General features: G+C 40.2%; 1 protein-coding gene across 1 annotated transcript; it reads left to right on the top strand.

Annotated features, from left to right (window-relative positions):
* Positions 1–902: 902 nt before the first annotated feature.
* LOC103469987 (E3 ubiquitin-protein ligase KCMF1-like) lies at positions 903–13,398 on the top strand. Its single transcript, XM_008418086.3, has 7 exons — positions 903–1,104; positions 3,399–3,566; positions 5,304–5,443; positions 8,660–8,761; positions 9,528–9,708; positions 10,847–11,165; positions 11,666–13,398. The coding sequence occupies exons 1-7, from the start codon at positions 1,089–1,091 to the stop codon at positions 11,991–11,993; spliced, it is 1,254 nt and encodes a 417-aa protein (XP_008416308.1). The 5' UTR covers positions 903–1,088; the 3' UTR covers positions 11,994–13,398.
* The last annotated feature ends 1,496 nt before the right edge of the window (positions 13,399–14,894 follow it).

The raw sequence follows: 14,894 nt of genomic DNA on the forward strand, positions 1-14,894 counted from the left end.
TTGTGCTTTCCTTCTTCTGGATGTAAACAGAGGATATATAGCTGTTAACAGAGGGCAGGGTGAGGCGCTGTGCTGTTCATGCAGAGCTCATGAAAGGTGCATCCTGATGGGGTGTGGGTGTGTGATCAGAATGCCTCCACAGCAGGGGTGTCTAACTCATTTTCAAAGGGCCAGTTGTGACAGGATGTATTGATAAAACTACCCATTAACTACCCTGTAATAAACTGTTAAAACATTTACTAAATAGCCGTCTTTGCATTAAATGAGTTCCTCTTTAATCAAATATTAGTGAACATCTTTTCACACTGATGTAATTTGACAATATACAGAAACACCGGGCTTTGATTTGATTGATGAAATAACATTTAAGCACACAACTGTAGTCTTGTAATCTATCTAGGTGTTCTACTAGATTCTGCTAACTAGAATCTAGAGAGCCACATAAAAATGTATGGATTTGGCCCCTTGGCCTTGAGTTTGACACGTGCTCTACAGACTTGGCCCTTGAAGATTAGAAACTCTCCAATATCCAGCCAGAACTCAGACTGTATCGCTGCTATCAGCTCTAGTCTGCATTCAAAGGAGTTGGATGAGACTGAGGTGGTTGGGCATCTGAGCATCCGAGCATCTGATCACTACTCAAATGATCAAATCTGATAATGTACGGATGAATTGAAATTTAATGTTTAGACTCTAATTAAGTGTCTTTTTTATTTTATATGCGTTTCGTGTGTGTTTATTTATGCATATAAGCTTGAAATTGTATTAATCTGTACGTATTTTTAGAAATATGAGAAAGCTTGTACAGTTTAATAGTGCAATCAGATATTTAGAAAATTGCCGCTTCAGTTTACATCAGCTATGGCAACTGTGGCACCAAAAGTAAGACAGCAGCGCCCCCATGTGGCCAAACCAGTTGGCCGGTGACACAGCAGGAGGCGGAGGGGAGCAGTGAAGCCAAACCGGATCCTTCATGAGGGAAGAGGCCAGGGACAGGCACTAGCCCCGGCTTCTCTTCTCTTCTCTCATATTATTCTGCATTGCAAGCCACGGGAGCCCAAATAGGGGGCTGAGTCAGTGTTCGTAGGATGTCCCGTCATGAAGGTAAGACCTAATTTTAGCACAGACCGGAGGGCACCCCGCAAATTGTAATAAAAACGTTGACACAGTGCACCGTCGGCTAACTCCTGCTAGCCGACAAATTCTCTATTTGCAGCTCGTCTTAGCTAACGTTAGCTACTGTTAGCAGCGTGTGTGCGCTAAATTGTTAACAACCAATTTTGCCGGTCTTAAAACAAATATTTAATATAACGGCTCATCTGTTTGCAGTTACTTTGAGTAAATATTCATAATTCCACTTTAGTCAGCGCTGTCACATAGGCGGAAGAGGCTAGTTTAAGTTAGCCGAGTGCTAACTTAGCATGCCAGCTATGCTATGTGGTAATGTAGGTGATCGTTGAGGAGCAAGGGGAGTGCCGAAAATAGGCAACATTAGAGGGCAGCGCGGATCCCAGATGGCGTTGGAGGAGTGGAAGCTTGGAAATTGTTCCTGTTAGCTGCTTTAGCTCCGTTCCTGGTGAAAGTTGGCCTGTAGATCTCAGCTTCGTTAGCTAACGAACTGCAAACTAACAATCACCTCGTCCTTGTCACCAACCTTGTTTGGCTTGGAGTTGTTTACTCGAATAAAATGTAAACAGATGTATTAACTGCGATATTACTATAAGGTTTATTCAGGAACAATGCACTGGCTTGTCAGTTAACATTTTTGCCCAACGGTAGCTGGTTAGTTGCAAAGGTTAGTTCGGCCCTGGACGGCCTCTGTTTCCATGTTTGTGTTGTTGTTGTTGTTGTGAACTTTGCTGTCAGTTGTCGTCAAGTTATTTATCTGAGAGAGTTGAGTAGTTGTCCTGAATTTAAGAAAGGCGTATTGACTGTGAATAAAATGTTTGCCAGATTAAAAGGCAGGTCTAGTGTCGGCCAAGGTTCATACTTTCATTAGTTTGTTTGGAAAACAGAACACGGAAAAGTATTTGTGCTCCCAGATTTAATTCCCTTCAACTTTTTTCTGTAAGATTATTGAATTCAGAGATCTCAGCTGCCTAAACAAACAAATCAGAGGTGAGATTTCTGCTGCTGGGCAGTTTCTAAACGTTTTTAAATGGGTGCTTTAAATTTAGACTATTTGCTTTATTTTGCACGAAATGTTTTAGCTTCTGAGTTTGTCGGTGGCACTACCAAGTTTTGTTTGTTATTTAATTGCAGTACATTAGATCATGTATTTCAAATCCAAAAGTGGGAATGACTCTGATTAAATAATTTTTTTAAGTAAAGATTAGGGCTCATTTTTGAGATGGGGTTTTCTTTAAATCACAGCCAGACTGAGTACTTGTGTGTCAAATTAACTGATATTTCTTGTTTCTTCAGGTAATTAAAAACAACAAACTAATCATAGAAGTGAGGATTTGTTGTGAATAATTTTGAATTACTGTGTTGTCATGAAAAATTCCAATTAAGGTGGATAAAATGGAATGTTTTCAATTATTTTTACTGGTTTTGTCATTTTTGTTCCATATAAACATTAATAAATATCAATGCATTTAAATAATATGATTTGATCTGATTAAATGCAGTTATTGTCTGCAGTGTAGTCATACAAGTCACACTTCATTATGTCACTAGTGTCCTAAAGAAACCTGCTTTTAAATGGGGATGTTTTTATGGCTCAGTATTTGTGCTTGTGGGGCTTGATAATTCTGACATATTGTCACAGCAATAGTTACTTTTTTCAAACATTTTTTAGGCAATAGATCATTATGAGTTTATCATAATCATACTAGTACCAACGAATATTGTAATTAAACCTTAGTTCCATATCCCTCACCAACATCTTCTCTTCTTTAAGTCCACCAAACAGGATTTTGGTAGACCAGAACCACAGCAATAAGCTTTAGTTATGCTGTTACAAATGAAAATAAAAAATATACAAATGATGATTCTAGGTATCTTTGAGTTCACCTCGAATCTCAGAATTTCTTCCAATTATGTAATAGCTATATAAATATTCAGTAAATGGCTGTTTGGTTTAAATATGCTACGTTGACCAACCATCGGTTGGTCAGCATTTTTTAACTCACGCGTTTTTGTGAATTTAGCTTGTGAAACGTTCCTCTTTTTCTACGTACTGATGTGTCTAAGTATTTCTTGACTGTGCATAATGTAGCATGATGATCACTGTATCTAAATAAAAGAAATAAGTGTTGCATCAAATGTAACAGTTGTTCATAAAAACAAAAGTTTTTTTTTTGTTGTCTTGCATTAGATAATAGATTTAAATGTCTGCTGCGACAGTCTGATACGGTCATTCATATTGTTGAACTTTTGCATGTGTTCTCCTTCAGGTGTGAGCTGCGACGCGTGTTTAAAGGGCAACTTCAGAGGTCGACGGTACAAGTGTTTAATCTGCTACGACTACGACCTGTGTGCATCATGCTACGAAAGCGGTGCAACCACCACCAGACACACCACAGAACATCCCATGCAGTGTATATTAACAAGAGTTGACTTCGGTACGTGAAGCTAAAGTGAACACGATGTTACATTTTGGCAGCGTGATTCATCTGTATTTTTAATTTGAAGTTATTTGCCAGTCTTAGGAATACGACGTTTGTATTCATTGGTAGTTCTGCTTCTGTAAACAGAACTGAATAAAGGTGCAGTTTGTTTCTGTCCAGAAAACATGAATTTAATGAATTAAAGTCCTAATGTTGGTGTAGTTGTAGGTATTTTGCTTTTGTCTCTCTGGTTCTGAACACCATGTCATAGATGATTGAAACCTGGCGGCTGGATATTTTGCATAGATCTGACTTGATTGAATCTTGGAATGTGTTATCTTCTTTTTTTTTTTTTTACATATTTTAAATTGAGAGGCTTTAGTTTCCAAATGAACTTGCAGTACTTGTCGTTCCTAGACAGACTTAAAAAGACATCATCTTTTTATTTTTAGTATTTTCCATGTCTGTGTGGAAAAAGATAGATTTTTCCTTGCTGTTAGTACCATCCTCATCACGACTGCAGGCACAGTAAAGATGCGATCAGGTTAAACTGTCGGCCTGCGTTTCTAAAAAAACTGGACTGTTAGTTATTTAAGCGATTGGGTCTTGGAGTTCTTATTCTGCATTTTTACATTTATAAATGCAGACGACCTTGAAAAACTTGAGCATTTTCTGGAAAACTTTGTGAGCAGTAGAATCCTTAGTGGCGCTGACTGACATCCATCTATCCTTTCACCCGTCCATCCATGTGTGTGTGTCCATCCAGCTGTCCGTTCATTCATCTGTATGTTTGGTCGTCCGTCCTTCCATGGATCCATCGGTTTGTCTGTCTATCCTTCTCTTTTTGTCCATACATCTATTTTCTTTATTTAACAGACTAAGTCAAATTATGTTTGCTCCAGTTAAGGCTGTCACAACAAGCAATTAATCATTTGATTCATTCTATTGTGATGTCTTTTGAAGGGCAATTTTGTTTAGAGACTTTATATGATCTATTTTATTTCCGGTTTTGGTTGTGTGTGGTTTTTATTTCCTTTCTATTTGTTGTGCTTGGTTGTTTTATTTTTGATATTTAAAATGTCTTTCACTTCTGTTTTAAGTGTTCTGTACAAAATTAAAGGTATTTTTAGTCTTTTGAGAAGGCAAGCTTGCATTATTATTCCATAATAATGCAAGCTTATTATGGTATAATAAGCCATATATAAGCCGTATAATATTATGGTATAATTTTGAGATCATACTTGATAATGATCTCAAAACAACTATTTATATTTTATCATCCAGTAATATTTGTTACTGTGTTACCTGACTCCACTTTCATTCAGATGTTAAAAATTAAGTAAGTAATCAGAATGATTTATGTAAGAACCCATAGAAACAAATGTGGTTTAAATGACATTTTAACTTGATGTGCAGGATCACAGTTGCATCGTCTACCTGGGTCTCGACCTCCAGCCTGTCATGTAACTCTTAGATGCATTCCTAACTCTACACGTCTCAATCAAGTAATTGAATTATTGCCTCAGCATGCGGTCAAGTCCTGCTTAGTGACCTAATTATTTGATTCAGGAAGGTTGAACCAAAAAAAAAAAAAAAATCTCTAAAGGGTGCAGGGCGTCACCGTTGACAACAGGTCTATGAAATGACAATCTGAAGATATTATTTAATAGCTTTATTAGAATCACAGATAGTTTTTTTTTCTGGAACGCTCGTGTGCATCCCAGAGCTGAAAGCAGTTTGTCTTTGTTTCAGACCTGTACTATGGCGGAGAGGCGTTCTCGGTGGAGCAGCCTCAGGCCTTCACCTGTCCCTACTGCGGCAGGATGGGCTACACAGAGATCTCCCTGCAGGAGCACGTGGCTGCAGAGCACACAGAAACCTCCACCGAAGTGGTGAGTGGGCGCCTTCAGATCAGTCGTCTCCGTGTAGCCCCGTATAAATGTCTGGCTCGACTTTACCGCTGAAAAGAAAATGCTTCCAGCTGCAGTCTGAGTAAAATAAATGGATTGCAAATAATTTGTGGTCGTTAAGTCTTGGTTTCAAAGCCAGTTCTGATGGGAAGTGTTGTCAGGTTGTTTACGGGCAGAAACTATAAACAGGGAAACAAATGGTTTATTGCTGTGAAATAAGTCAACGCTGTGCTGTATTGTTTTATATTTTTCTCTTGTGTTGCAGTTTTGCATGCAGATTATGACAATTTTGCCGTCCTGCCATTTGACCATTGTTTGCACAACACTATCTATCTGTTAGGCCACAGTGGAGAAATATCCCAAGATGTGAGAAGAAACTGATTTGCAAAGCTCTCATGTAATAGAGGGGAGTGTGTTGATCCTGACTGTCTCAAATGTAGCTTATTTAGTCATTCTAATTAATTGTTACTTCATCTGTGTGGGAGACGCATGAACTCACACAAGATTAGGATTCAATTACTGTTTGAAACATTTTCTCATGTCATCCTTTTTTATCTTCCTTTCCTGGAAGAACGGAACCCTTCACTTTCAGTACACTGCTGGAAATGATCATCAAGCCTTTCACTGATCTTGCCTGCGTTTTGTTTGACATGTGCAGAGAGGAACTTATTGTCATGCGAGTTGTCAAAGATGGAGACAGAGGATGTGAAAAAGGGGTAATGTAGAGAGGATGAATACCTTCAACAGTTTCTTGTGAATTAAACAAGCAGTTAATGAGGTCTACCTGTTGTGTAATTAACTTAAGACGGTACAGTTTAATTATTAAGTTGGGGCAACATTCCACTATTAAGAGGAAGTCCTAACTCCAACATTTCTTATATTAGTGTGGTGGTTTATCTTGATGCTGAAACACAGACTAACTAGAAAGGAGGGCTTTAATTTCCATCAGACAATTTTCCAGGATGAGTAAAGGATACGTTGATCTCTCAGGTAGACAGCAGTATGTAACGTATTTTTAACTGTATTTCTCTTTATTCCAATGTTTGAACCTCCTCTGGTTAGTCTCTGTTGTAACAGAAATATAATTTCAGCTAAAAACATTTAAATCTGAAGAAATTGAACAGCTCACAAGCATCACATTTCTGCTCTTAATTTGTTCTGAAACGTTTTATTTGAAATGTGAGCCACACGTTTTCCACTTCAGTTCATAAACAGGTCTGATGAAAGCTGATTTAAGTTCCTCTGTTGGATGAATTGACTCGGGTTTAGATGACAGAGCTTCCATCAACACATGCATTGATTTTTTTATTTGTATTTATTTTATTGCGCGGCTTTTAAGATTTACTGAGTATGTACTGCTGCATCACTCCAGACATCTCAGGAGGATAAGGCTTGAAGTGTAGAGTATTTGGTTTATATGGACAGAAAATATCACAACAAATAAAGAAAATAAATTCTAAATTAAACCTTACGTACACAAAAAGCTACTTTAATAAATGTCTTTCACCGTTGGCTACAGAGACTGCTTGTCAGCAGACAAAAATAGAAACAATTTTTATGCTGATCTGAGTGAGAAAAACCGTTATAAAAATAGTCAGAAATGGTTTGGATCATCAACTTACAATCTAACATGCTAGACCGACCAAATCCAGGTTATTTGTGCTCATTCGATGCTACATTCATGTCGGAAAAATTACATGAATGTAATTTTTCCGACATGATCTGGACAGATCCTTGATCTGGACAGAACTGTGACAGATCAAGGTGGTCTTTGAGTAAATAAAAATAGAGATGTAAACATTTTTTTTGTCCCCTCAGTGTCTGAAAACATGAGAAGCTTGGTCTGATTTAAATTCAGACAGTTGGCATCACTGAAATTATTTCTATTCACCAACTACCAAAATAATGAAAGAATTAGATTTTTTTTTGTCTTAAATTAATGTAAACTTCTGGTTTCAACTGTATGTAGTGTGGACTACACATGTAGTTATTAAAATTTTTATTAGTATCAAAAGTATTGTGATGAAAACATTCTGGTTTAAACTCTTAACGTTTGCAGTCCTTTAAAACTAACAGTATTGCAATTGTTTCACATATTTATACACGGTTGGCTGCATAAGAGCATCAATAAATGTTTATTCACAATTCCTTAATTATCTTAATTAGTGTGCTGAAGTACCGTATTTTCCGCACTATAAGGCGCACCTAAAAACCTTCAATTTACTCAAAAGCCGACAGTGCGCCTTATAATCCGGTGCTTCTTATATATGGACCAATATTAAGCCACAAAACGGTCTATCAACTACAGTAAGCAGCCGCCGACTTCATTTTCGCCCGTAGAAGAAGAAGCGCGCAATGCATGCTGGGATAGTTGTCAGAACGCTGGTTTGTTAATAAAGTTTAACTGACCTATCTACCTACCGACCGTCTAGAATCAGGTTGTCTCCAGATCATGTAGCACCACCTTCTCCATGAACATGCTGTGCGCGAACGGAGAATGGTGACCATCGTCCGGCCACGCCCCGGCCCAGACGCGGAAGGCTCTCCTCGCCGACCCGAGTCAGACTGTTTTGTTGACATTCTTTATGTCAACAAAGTGGCTTTAGATATTCATCCGGGGTGCTTCGACTAGGGTTACCAAAGGACCAGCCCCTATACATTTAAAGGCGGGGGTGCGGGGGAAGAGAGACAGAGACGGCAACGGCAGCGTGTCGGTTGGTCTGTGTTACCCAGAAAGCAGTTGGGCACAATATTGCAACATCAACACCGTGAGTGAAACGACGTCTGGGGCAGCCTAGTACATAAAGTACTTGGGGGCCACTTCTTTTTTATTACACATCTACATTTGTAGAATACGGAACAAATCGCATCCCGTATAGGGTGACAATCTAATTGTAGCGTCTATTCTATGTGCCTTATAATCCGGCGCGCCTTATAGTGCGGAAAATACGGTAGTTTATTATTAATGAGTGAGCTTTGCTTATAGATCAGTAATTGTGTGAGGCTCTGATTGTAATTTTTGAACAGTTTTTATTACTATGGCGATAACTACCACATCAACAATTCGTAGCGAAGGGGATCTTGTCTGGATGTAATGTTGGGGTCTATTGCTGTAATATTTCTGAAGAAGACCCAGTTGGTCATTATGTGTGGTTCAACTAATATCACCATGTTTTTTTTCCTCTTGCTGTTTTCCAGATATGCCCCATATGTGCAGCGCTGCCAGGTGGCGACCCAAACCACGTGACAGATGACTTTGCTGCTCATCTCACACTTGAACACAGAGCCCCGAGAGACTTGATATCCTTTCATCACTCTGACTGTCACATGTATATTCAGAACAACTCAAGAAAAATTTCTTTTTTTTTTTTTTGAGTCAGCTAGATTGCACCCATTTAGTCTGTAAATTGGACATGCTTTATTTCTCTCTAAGCCTCAGGTACAATAAAGTATTGTATTGGTATTATTTGGTAGTTCAAAGTTCAGAAAGTGATTTCACCTGCACAATTCTAAGAACCCTGAACCATTTTTAAAGCGTTCGCTATTAAATGTTGTTAAATGTTGTGCAGCTCGTAATGAAATCAGTTGGTTTGCTTGTGAGGAAGGAGCTGAAATACCTTGGTTCTAGAATAGCCTCAGGTCTGACCGCATCAGCCTCATGGTCTATTTATAGGACACTTTGAACAAATGCTTCAGAGAAAACAAAAGAGGCAGAAATACTCTGAAATGAAACTCAGAGCAGGGGTTTCAGAAAGCTTTACAAAATGTGTCTTGGTTTGGTTTGGTTTGAGTTGTGCAGCCTGTTTCTCTGTGATTGGGAAGACTGGAGCAGGATGCAAATATGTTTTCAAATCACAGCTGGTGCTGAAGCTCTGTCAGGCTGTAGGAAGCACGTTCTAGTTGTTTTACTGCTGCAGTAAGCAAATATACAAGAACCAGTTTTTCCAATGTGAATATCCTCTTCAACTGTTAACAAGAATGTTTTCTCATGAGAACATTTGACAAGATGTAGCTGTTTTTATATTCATATAGCTTCCAGTTTTTTTCCCTTAACGGCGAGCGTCACGACGAGTCCAGCGGTGTGCGGCACGTGAGGAGGATGTTTCACCCCGGGCGCGGGTTGGGGGGCCCGCGAGCCCGCAGGTCTAACATGCATTTTACCAGCAGCACCACAGGGGGGCTCTCCACCAGTCAGAGCTCCTCACAGAGCTCCAACTACAGCAGAGAGGCCATGGATCCCATAGCAGGCGAGTAGACAGCTGCAGGCTCTGCTGGACCGACGTTACTGCAGAAGCTGCTAAAGTTGTTTTTTTTTTTAAGATGTATTTTGCTCAGAAATGTCCCTGTCAAATATCAACTTCTGATGTGTGTGGTTCATGCACAGAAACCCTTCGGTGCTGCTGAATTAAAACAATTCTGCAAAGAAGAGCCGGCCAAATGTTTCCACATGTGCAAAAACTAGAGATGTTACTAACATGAATAAAAATGAAACGATATTAAAATTCAATATTTATAAAAAAAAAAAAAAGGTAAATATGGGATTTCAATATCGGCCCAAATTTTAATATCAGTGCAGCCATATGAAAAACACATTGTCAGTTATTGTGAACACTTCAGGCAGACCCTCATCCCACTCTGTTGATAAATAAAATAGCACAGTTGCCTTCCTCGCATGTCGATGAGCGCATAAGTAATTAGCAGATATTTAAAACCTGATAATTGCTAAATTGTAGGAAAAAAGTCCAGATATCATGTTGCTTCACAATCTGCTCCTTATGAAAGATGGGGATTTGCAATAAAGTCAAAAACCTGATCTTGACTCCCTGATATTAAAACCCTTTAACAAATTAATTGGTCGTGTCAGTGTCTACGCTACTAAAGAGGATAAGTTTGAGAGCAGTAAAAGCATCTTTATTCCAACTTCTTTGCTTAGTTTTCATCTTTTTTTCTTTTTTTATATATATCTAAGACATGTTTCAGTGGCTTATAAAAAGTTTGTTTTGTGTGGGAGGGAATTGTTGCTGCGGTAATTCCTTGTTTATCCTGTTCCCGATTTTAATTTGGTTCAGCGCTTGGCATTCGCTCAGCCACCCCCAGCTGCGTCTTAATGAGGGCCGGTGTTCAGCTCCAAACAGAGCGCCAGTGTCCTTTCTAATGACCCGCTGTACCTGCTGAGCTTTGATCCCACGGCTCTGGTTCTAGAAGAGGAAATGTGTCTGTGAATGTGTAGCTCACACCAGTAAAGAAATTAACGATTTGACGTTGCTGCTGTGTTGCGTTTTGTTTTTCTTCGTGAGAGCTTGCAGTCTGGTAATGATCTTGCGCTCAACAAGGTCTTCTCATCACATTTTCTGACTCTGAACTCTGTGCGTCTGCTTCTCGTAGAGCTCCTGTCCCAGTTGTCGGGGGTACGGCGTTCGGCGGGGGGCCAGCTCAGTTCGGGTCCCTCCGCCTCGCAGCTCCAGCAGCTTCAGATGCAACTCCAGCTGGAGCGCCAGCAGGCGCAGGTGGCGCGCCAGCAGCTGGAGACGGCCCGAAACGCCAGCCGAGGGGGCGGCCGAGCCAACGCCATCCTCAATACGAATTCGACCGCCGCAAACCCCAACCCCAGCGCCAACCACACCACCAACCCCAGCCCCCACCCGGGGGCGACTGAGCCCAACACACAGCACACGGCACACAGCTCCCAGTTTCTACTCAGCAGGTAGGAACATCTACCCTCCGTCTGACACTCATTACTTCTGACGCTGTGGCTTTTTACTGATAATTTCATAAACCACAGGATCCAGATACTTTGATTTGCCATAATTAGTTCTGTGATGCTTGGTTTAACAGCAGAACGCCAAATGTCAATGTTTGATCTTAAATACCTCAATATGAACAAACCATCTCTATGATGCAGTAAAGTGTTGAAACAGCAGGTGGATTATTTAAAAATAAAAATCACTACAGGCCCAATCGCATTCAAAGTACTGTGAGGTAAGATACATTTAGAGGATTTTGAAGCATCTAAAACATTTTAAGTCACTTTGAATTTTATACCTTTCCTCCAAGAAGACAGACACACATTTCAGAATGACTTATGATCTCCAAACTGTGTTTCCACACAGGTATCTGTAAAAATGCTAAAGGGTTAATGCGTAGACCAGACCTCTAAGTTGATCCTTGTGTGAAGACATAACCGTTTCCCGTTCCGTCCCGCAGGCTGAGCGAACCGCGGCTGTCTGAGGTGGAGCGGCAGGCGTGCGAGGCCCAGTGGGCCGACAGGAGCCTGTTCGTCACCGAGCTGCTGCTCTCCACGCTGCTGCCCGACGACGACGCCTCAGCCTCCTCCTCCGAAGACGAGGACGATTGTCACGGCTCGTTGCGAAACTTCGCCGACTTCGAGGCCATGGGCTGCGTGGAGGTGATGACGTTGGACGTGGCCCTGGAGAACCTCAACCTCAAGGAGACGAGCCCCGCCCCGAAGAAGACGAAACCGGCGACTAAAACGGCACCCGCCAAGAAAGAGCCCCCCCCGCCGCCCCTTTGATGACATGGCCGCTCCCTTTCCCCCTTCAATCCACCATTGTGACTAGCCGACTGCTCCGTCAGTCCAACTGCCAATGGATGACAAAGACTGCAGTTCTTCATGGCTTTTTTTGTTTTGTTTTGTTTTGTTTTTCTCAGTGATTGTCATTTCAATTCTGTCGCTCCCCAACTCCACCCCATGTTTTACTTTGTGTACATTGAATAAAAGTAGTGAGACGAGAGAATGTGAAAGCAAGCAAGCGTGTCGGGTGTGTGAGACAAAAGAGAACTATATAAATATATTATAAAAAAAAAAAAAAAACTCTATATGAAAGTTGATAATCAGTCCCCACATAACCCGTGTTTCCTCTAGCAGAAAGCGTAGTCCGCTGTTTTCCAGAGACAAAAACTCGTCACACACTCACAGGAGAGGAGGCCGATGAAACCCCTCCGCTTAATAAAAGAAAAAGGAAAAAAAAAAAAACGCTGCTGTGTATTTATAGATATAAATTAAAGTGCTTGGATGGTTTACCACAACTGAAGCATGAGCTTAAATCACCATGTGCCCATTTTAAACTGCACAGTCACCAGACGGGGAGGCCCTGACTAACGTTCAACTGTTCGGTGCCGCTTCACCGGCATCTTTCCACCACACGTGCGCACACACACACACACACTTTCTCTTGCACACACACTGACTGTTTTGTTAACCCTTATGTCAAAGTCTCAAAACCCCTCCCCTTTGTGTGACACCGTTTTTTTTTTTTTTTGGTCGTGTGACCTGGCTTTATATCGACTGTGGGCACTTTGGTTTTGAATTTGCATATCCAGTGTCCATTTATGTACACTACAGCTGTTCTGCACAGAAGCGAAACACACATCTCCGAGGCGAAGGAGACGAAGCGATCTCTTGGTTGTGCCCGTTTTCAGGCCTTTTCTAACAGAAGCAACGCGAGCCTTGGTCTCCTCACACGGTTGTTTTCTCTCTCCTCTCTTTGTCTTTCACAGGAGACCAGACGCTTCTTTCCTCCGGCTTCATGTGTTCTGAAATTAATCTCATGAATACAAAGATTTACTCATCATGTGACTTGGAAGGAGATGATCCTATGTTGCTCTTTCCGTCTCTCTAAGAGTCCAAAAAGATCTTTGTATGCCTCCACTGCTAAACTGAAGAAATGCAATGTATGTTTTTTGGCTCAGGAGAAGAGCCAAACAACAGGGTAAACCTTTTCAGTTTGGAGGACAATAAAACATTTTTTGGATGGAAACAGACTAACTGAAATCCTGCTGTCTGGTTAATTTTGGTTTTTATTTTTTTTGGCTTTTATTTCTTTCCCCCCAGTTGCCAATTTTCCTGGCGAGCATGTACAGAATAATGGTATAACAAAAAAAATAAAATAAACACATACCTTACAGGTCGAGTTCAATCTCATGTAGTCCTGTCATCTGATGCAAGTTTATTTGCGTAGCACATTTCAGCAACAAGGCGGTACAAAGTGCTTTACATTATAAAAACAAAGTAAAAAAAATAATAATATAGCAGCTGCTCTCTGCAGTCTTTAAAAAAATTACATTAACCAGCAATAACTTGCATAATTCAATGAGAAAAGGTTTTACCTTATATGTCCTAAAGAACTAGAAGAAACTATGTAGTCTAATCTTGTTTCTGCTTATTTTAATGAAAATTAAAAATTGTGCATTTGGGTACGTTTATTAAATTACAGATTGTACTGAGAGAAAAAATGTGTTTCCACGCTCAGGTTGTTTCCCTGACCTGAGCACAGCTGTGTTATTTCTCACAGGAAGATTCACTTACAAAGAAAACAAGTTTTTGGAATGTTATCTGGGAAATGTCAAAAGCATTACATACTTTATAAAACACAGTAATGGCCACATATTTGAACCAGGATCAAATACAGCCTAGAGGTGCATCTTCACTTTAATATAAAGGTCATTTATTCCTGTAATTCAGTTGCTAAAGCAAAACTCATACAGTGCTGTAAAAAGGCACCACTTTTTTTTTGTTGCACATAAATATTTCTGGATTTTAATTTAAAAAAGAAGACACAATTATGCAACATCAGGGGATCACCCAAAGAGAACCCATCTGACTACATGAAGTAGACTAAACGATCTAAAGACATGTGTTGACGTTGGTCTGTCTGGAAAAGCTTGCAAAGCCATTTCTAAGGCTTTGGGACGCCAGAGAACTATTATCTATTATTAGAGAGAATGTGGAACCTTCAGTGTTCAACTTAAGAAAATTACTCCCAAGAGCGCATTGTAGACTCACCAGAATGTTTCCCAGCAAACCTCTGAGGCCTTCAACCCAGCAGCTGCAGCCATACCGGGATTCAATTAGACACACATGGTTACTAATTAGAGGTAATTGTTTTGGATTGAAACAGTAAATGGAACTAAATACAAAAGGCAAGCCACAATCCTGAGATATTTGACAATTCAATTTGTTTATAAAGTAATAAAAATGTCCCAGGGGTTGTTGATACTATTTGCAGTGTGTTAAGTTCAACATAAACTGAAGCCGGTTTGCCATTGAAAAAAAAAAAAGGACCACAAACGTGTTTATCTAGGTTTTAGTTCATTTTCGTTAAATCTAAGCTGTAATTTAAAACAGTTGTTCGAAACCCTGAGCTCTATAATCGACTCCCTGATGGGAGCTGTTATAATTTGCAGAAGCCGCGTTTTATAAACAGCCAAAAGACTTCCTGTTGTCAATTAGGATGACAAACCACAAACAAATACCTTTTACAAAACAGAAACAACGCCCTCCATCGTTATAAAAGCCTTTCAAAGCCCCAGACAGCAGGGGGGTTGTGGTTTCCATTTCTTTTTGGTTACTGATTTAACCGACATGAAATAGGAGCCATTATCCCGTTAAATGTACGCGGTGTCACTTGCTGTG

Source organism: Poecilia reticulata, chromosome 9 (genome assembly GCF_904066995.2).
Source record: "Poecilia reticulata chromosome 9, P_reticulata-male-v2, whole genome shotgun sequence".
NCBI classification, from domain to species: domain Eukaryota; kingdom Metazoa; phylum Chordata; class Actinopteri; order Cyprinodontiformes; family Poeciliidae; genus Poecilia; species Poecilia reticulata.

Bases quoted from the DNA above. Each gene is read 5' to 3' on its own strand.
- LOC103469987 (XM_008418086.3), top strand. The intron at 3,567-5,303 runs GTACGTGAAGCT...TCTTTGTTTCAG, and splicing joins ATTAACAAGAGTTGACTTCG to ACCTGTACTATGGCGGAGAG. The intron at 9,709-10,846 runs GCGAGTAGACAG...TGCTTCTCGTAG, and splicing joins GGCCATGGATCCCATAGCAG to AGCTCCTGTCCCAGTTGTCG.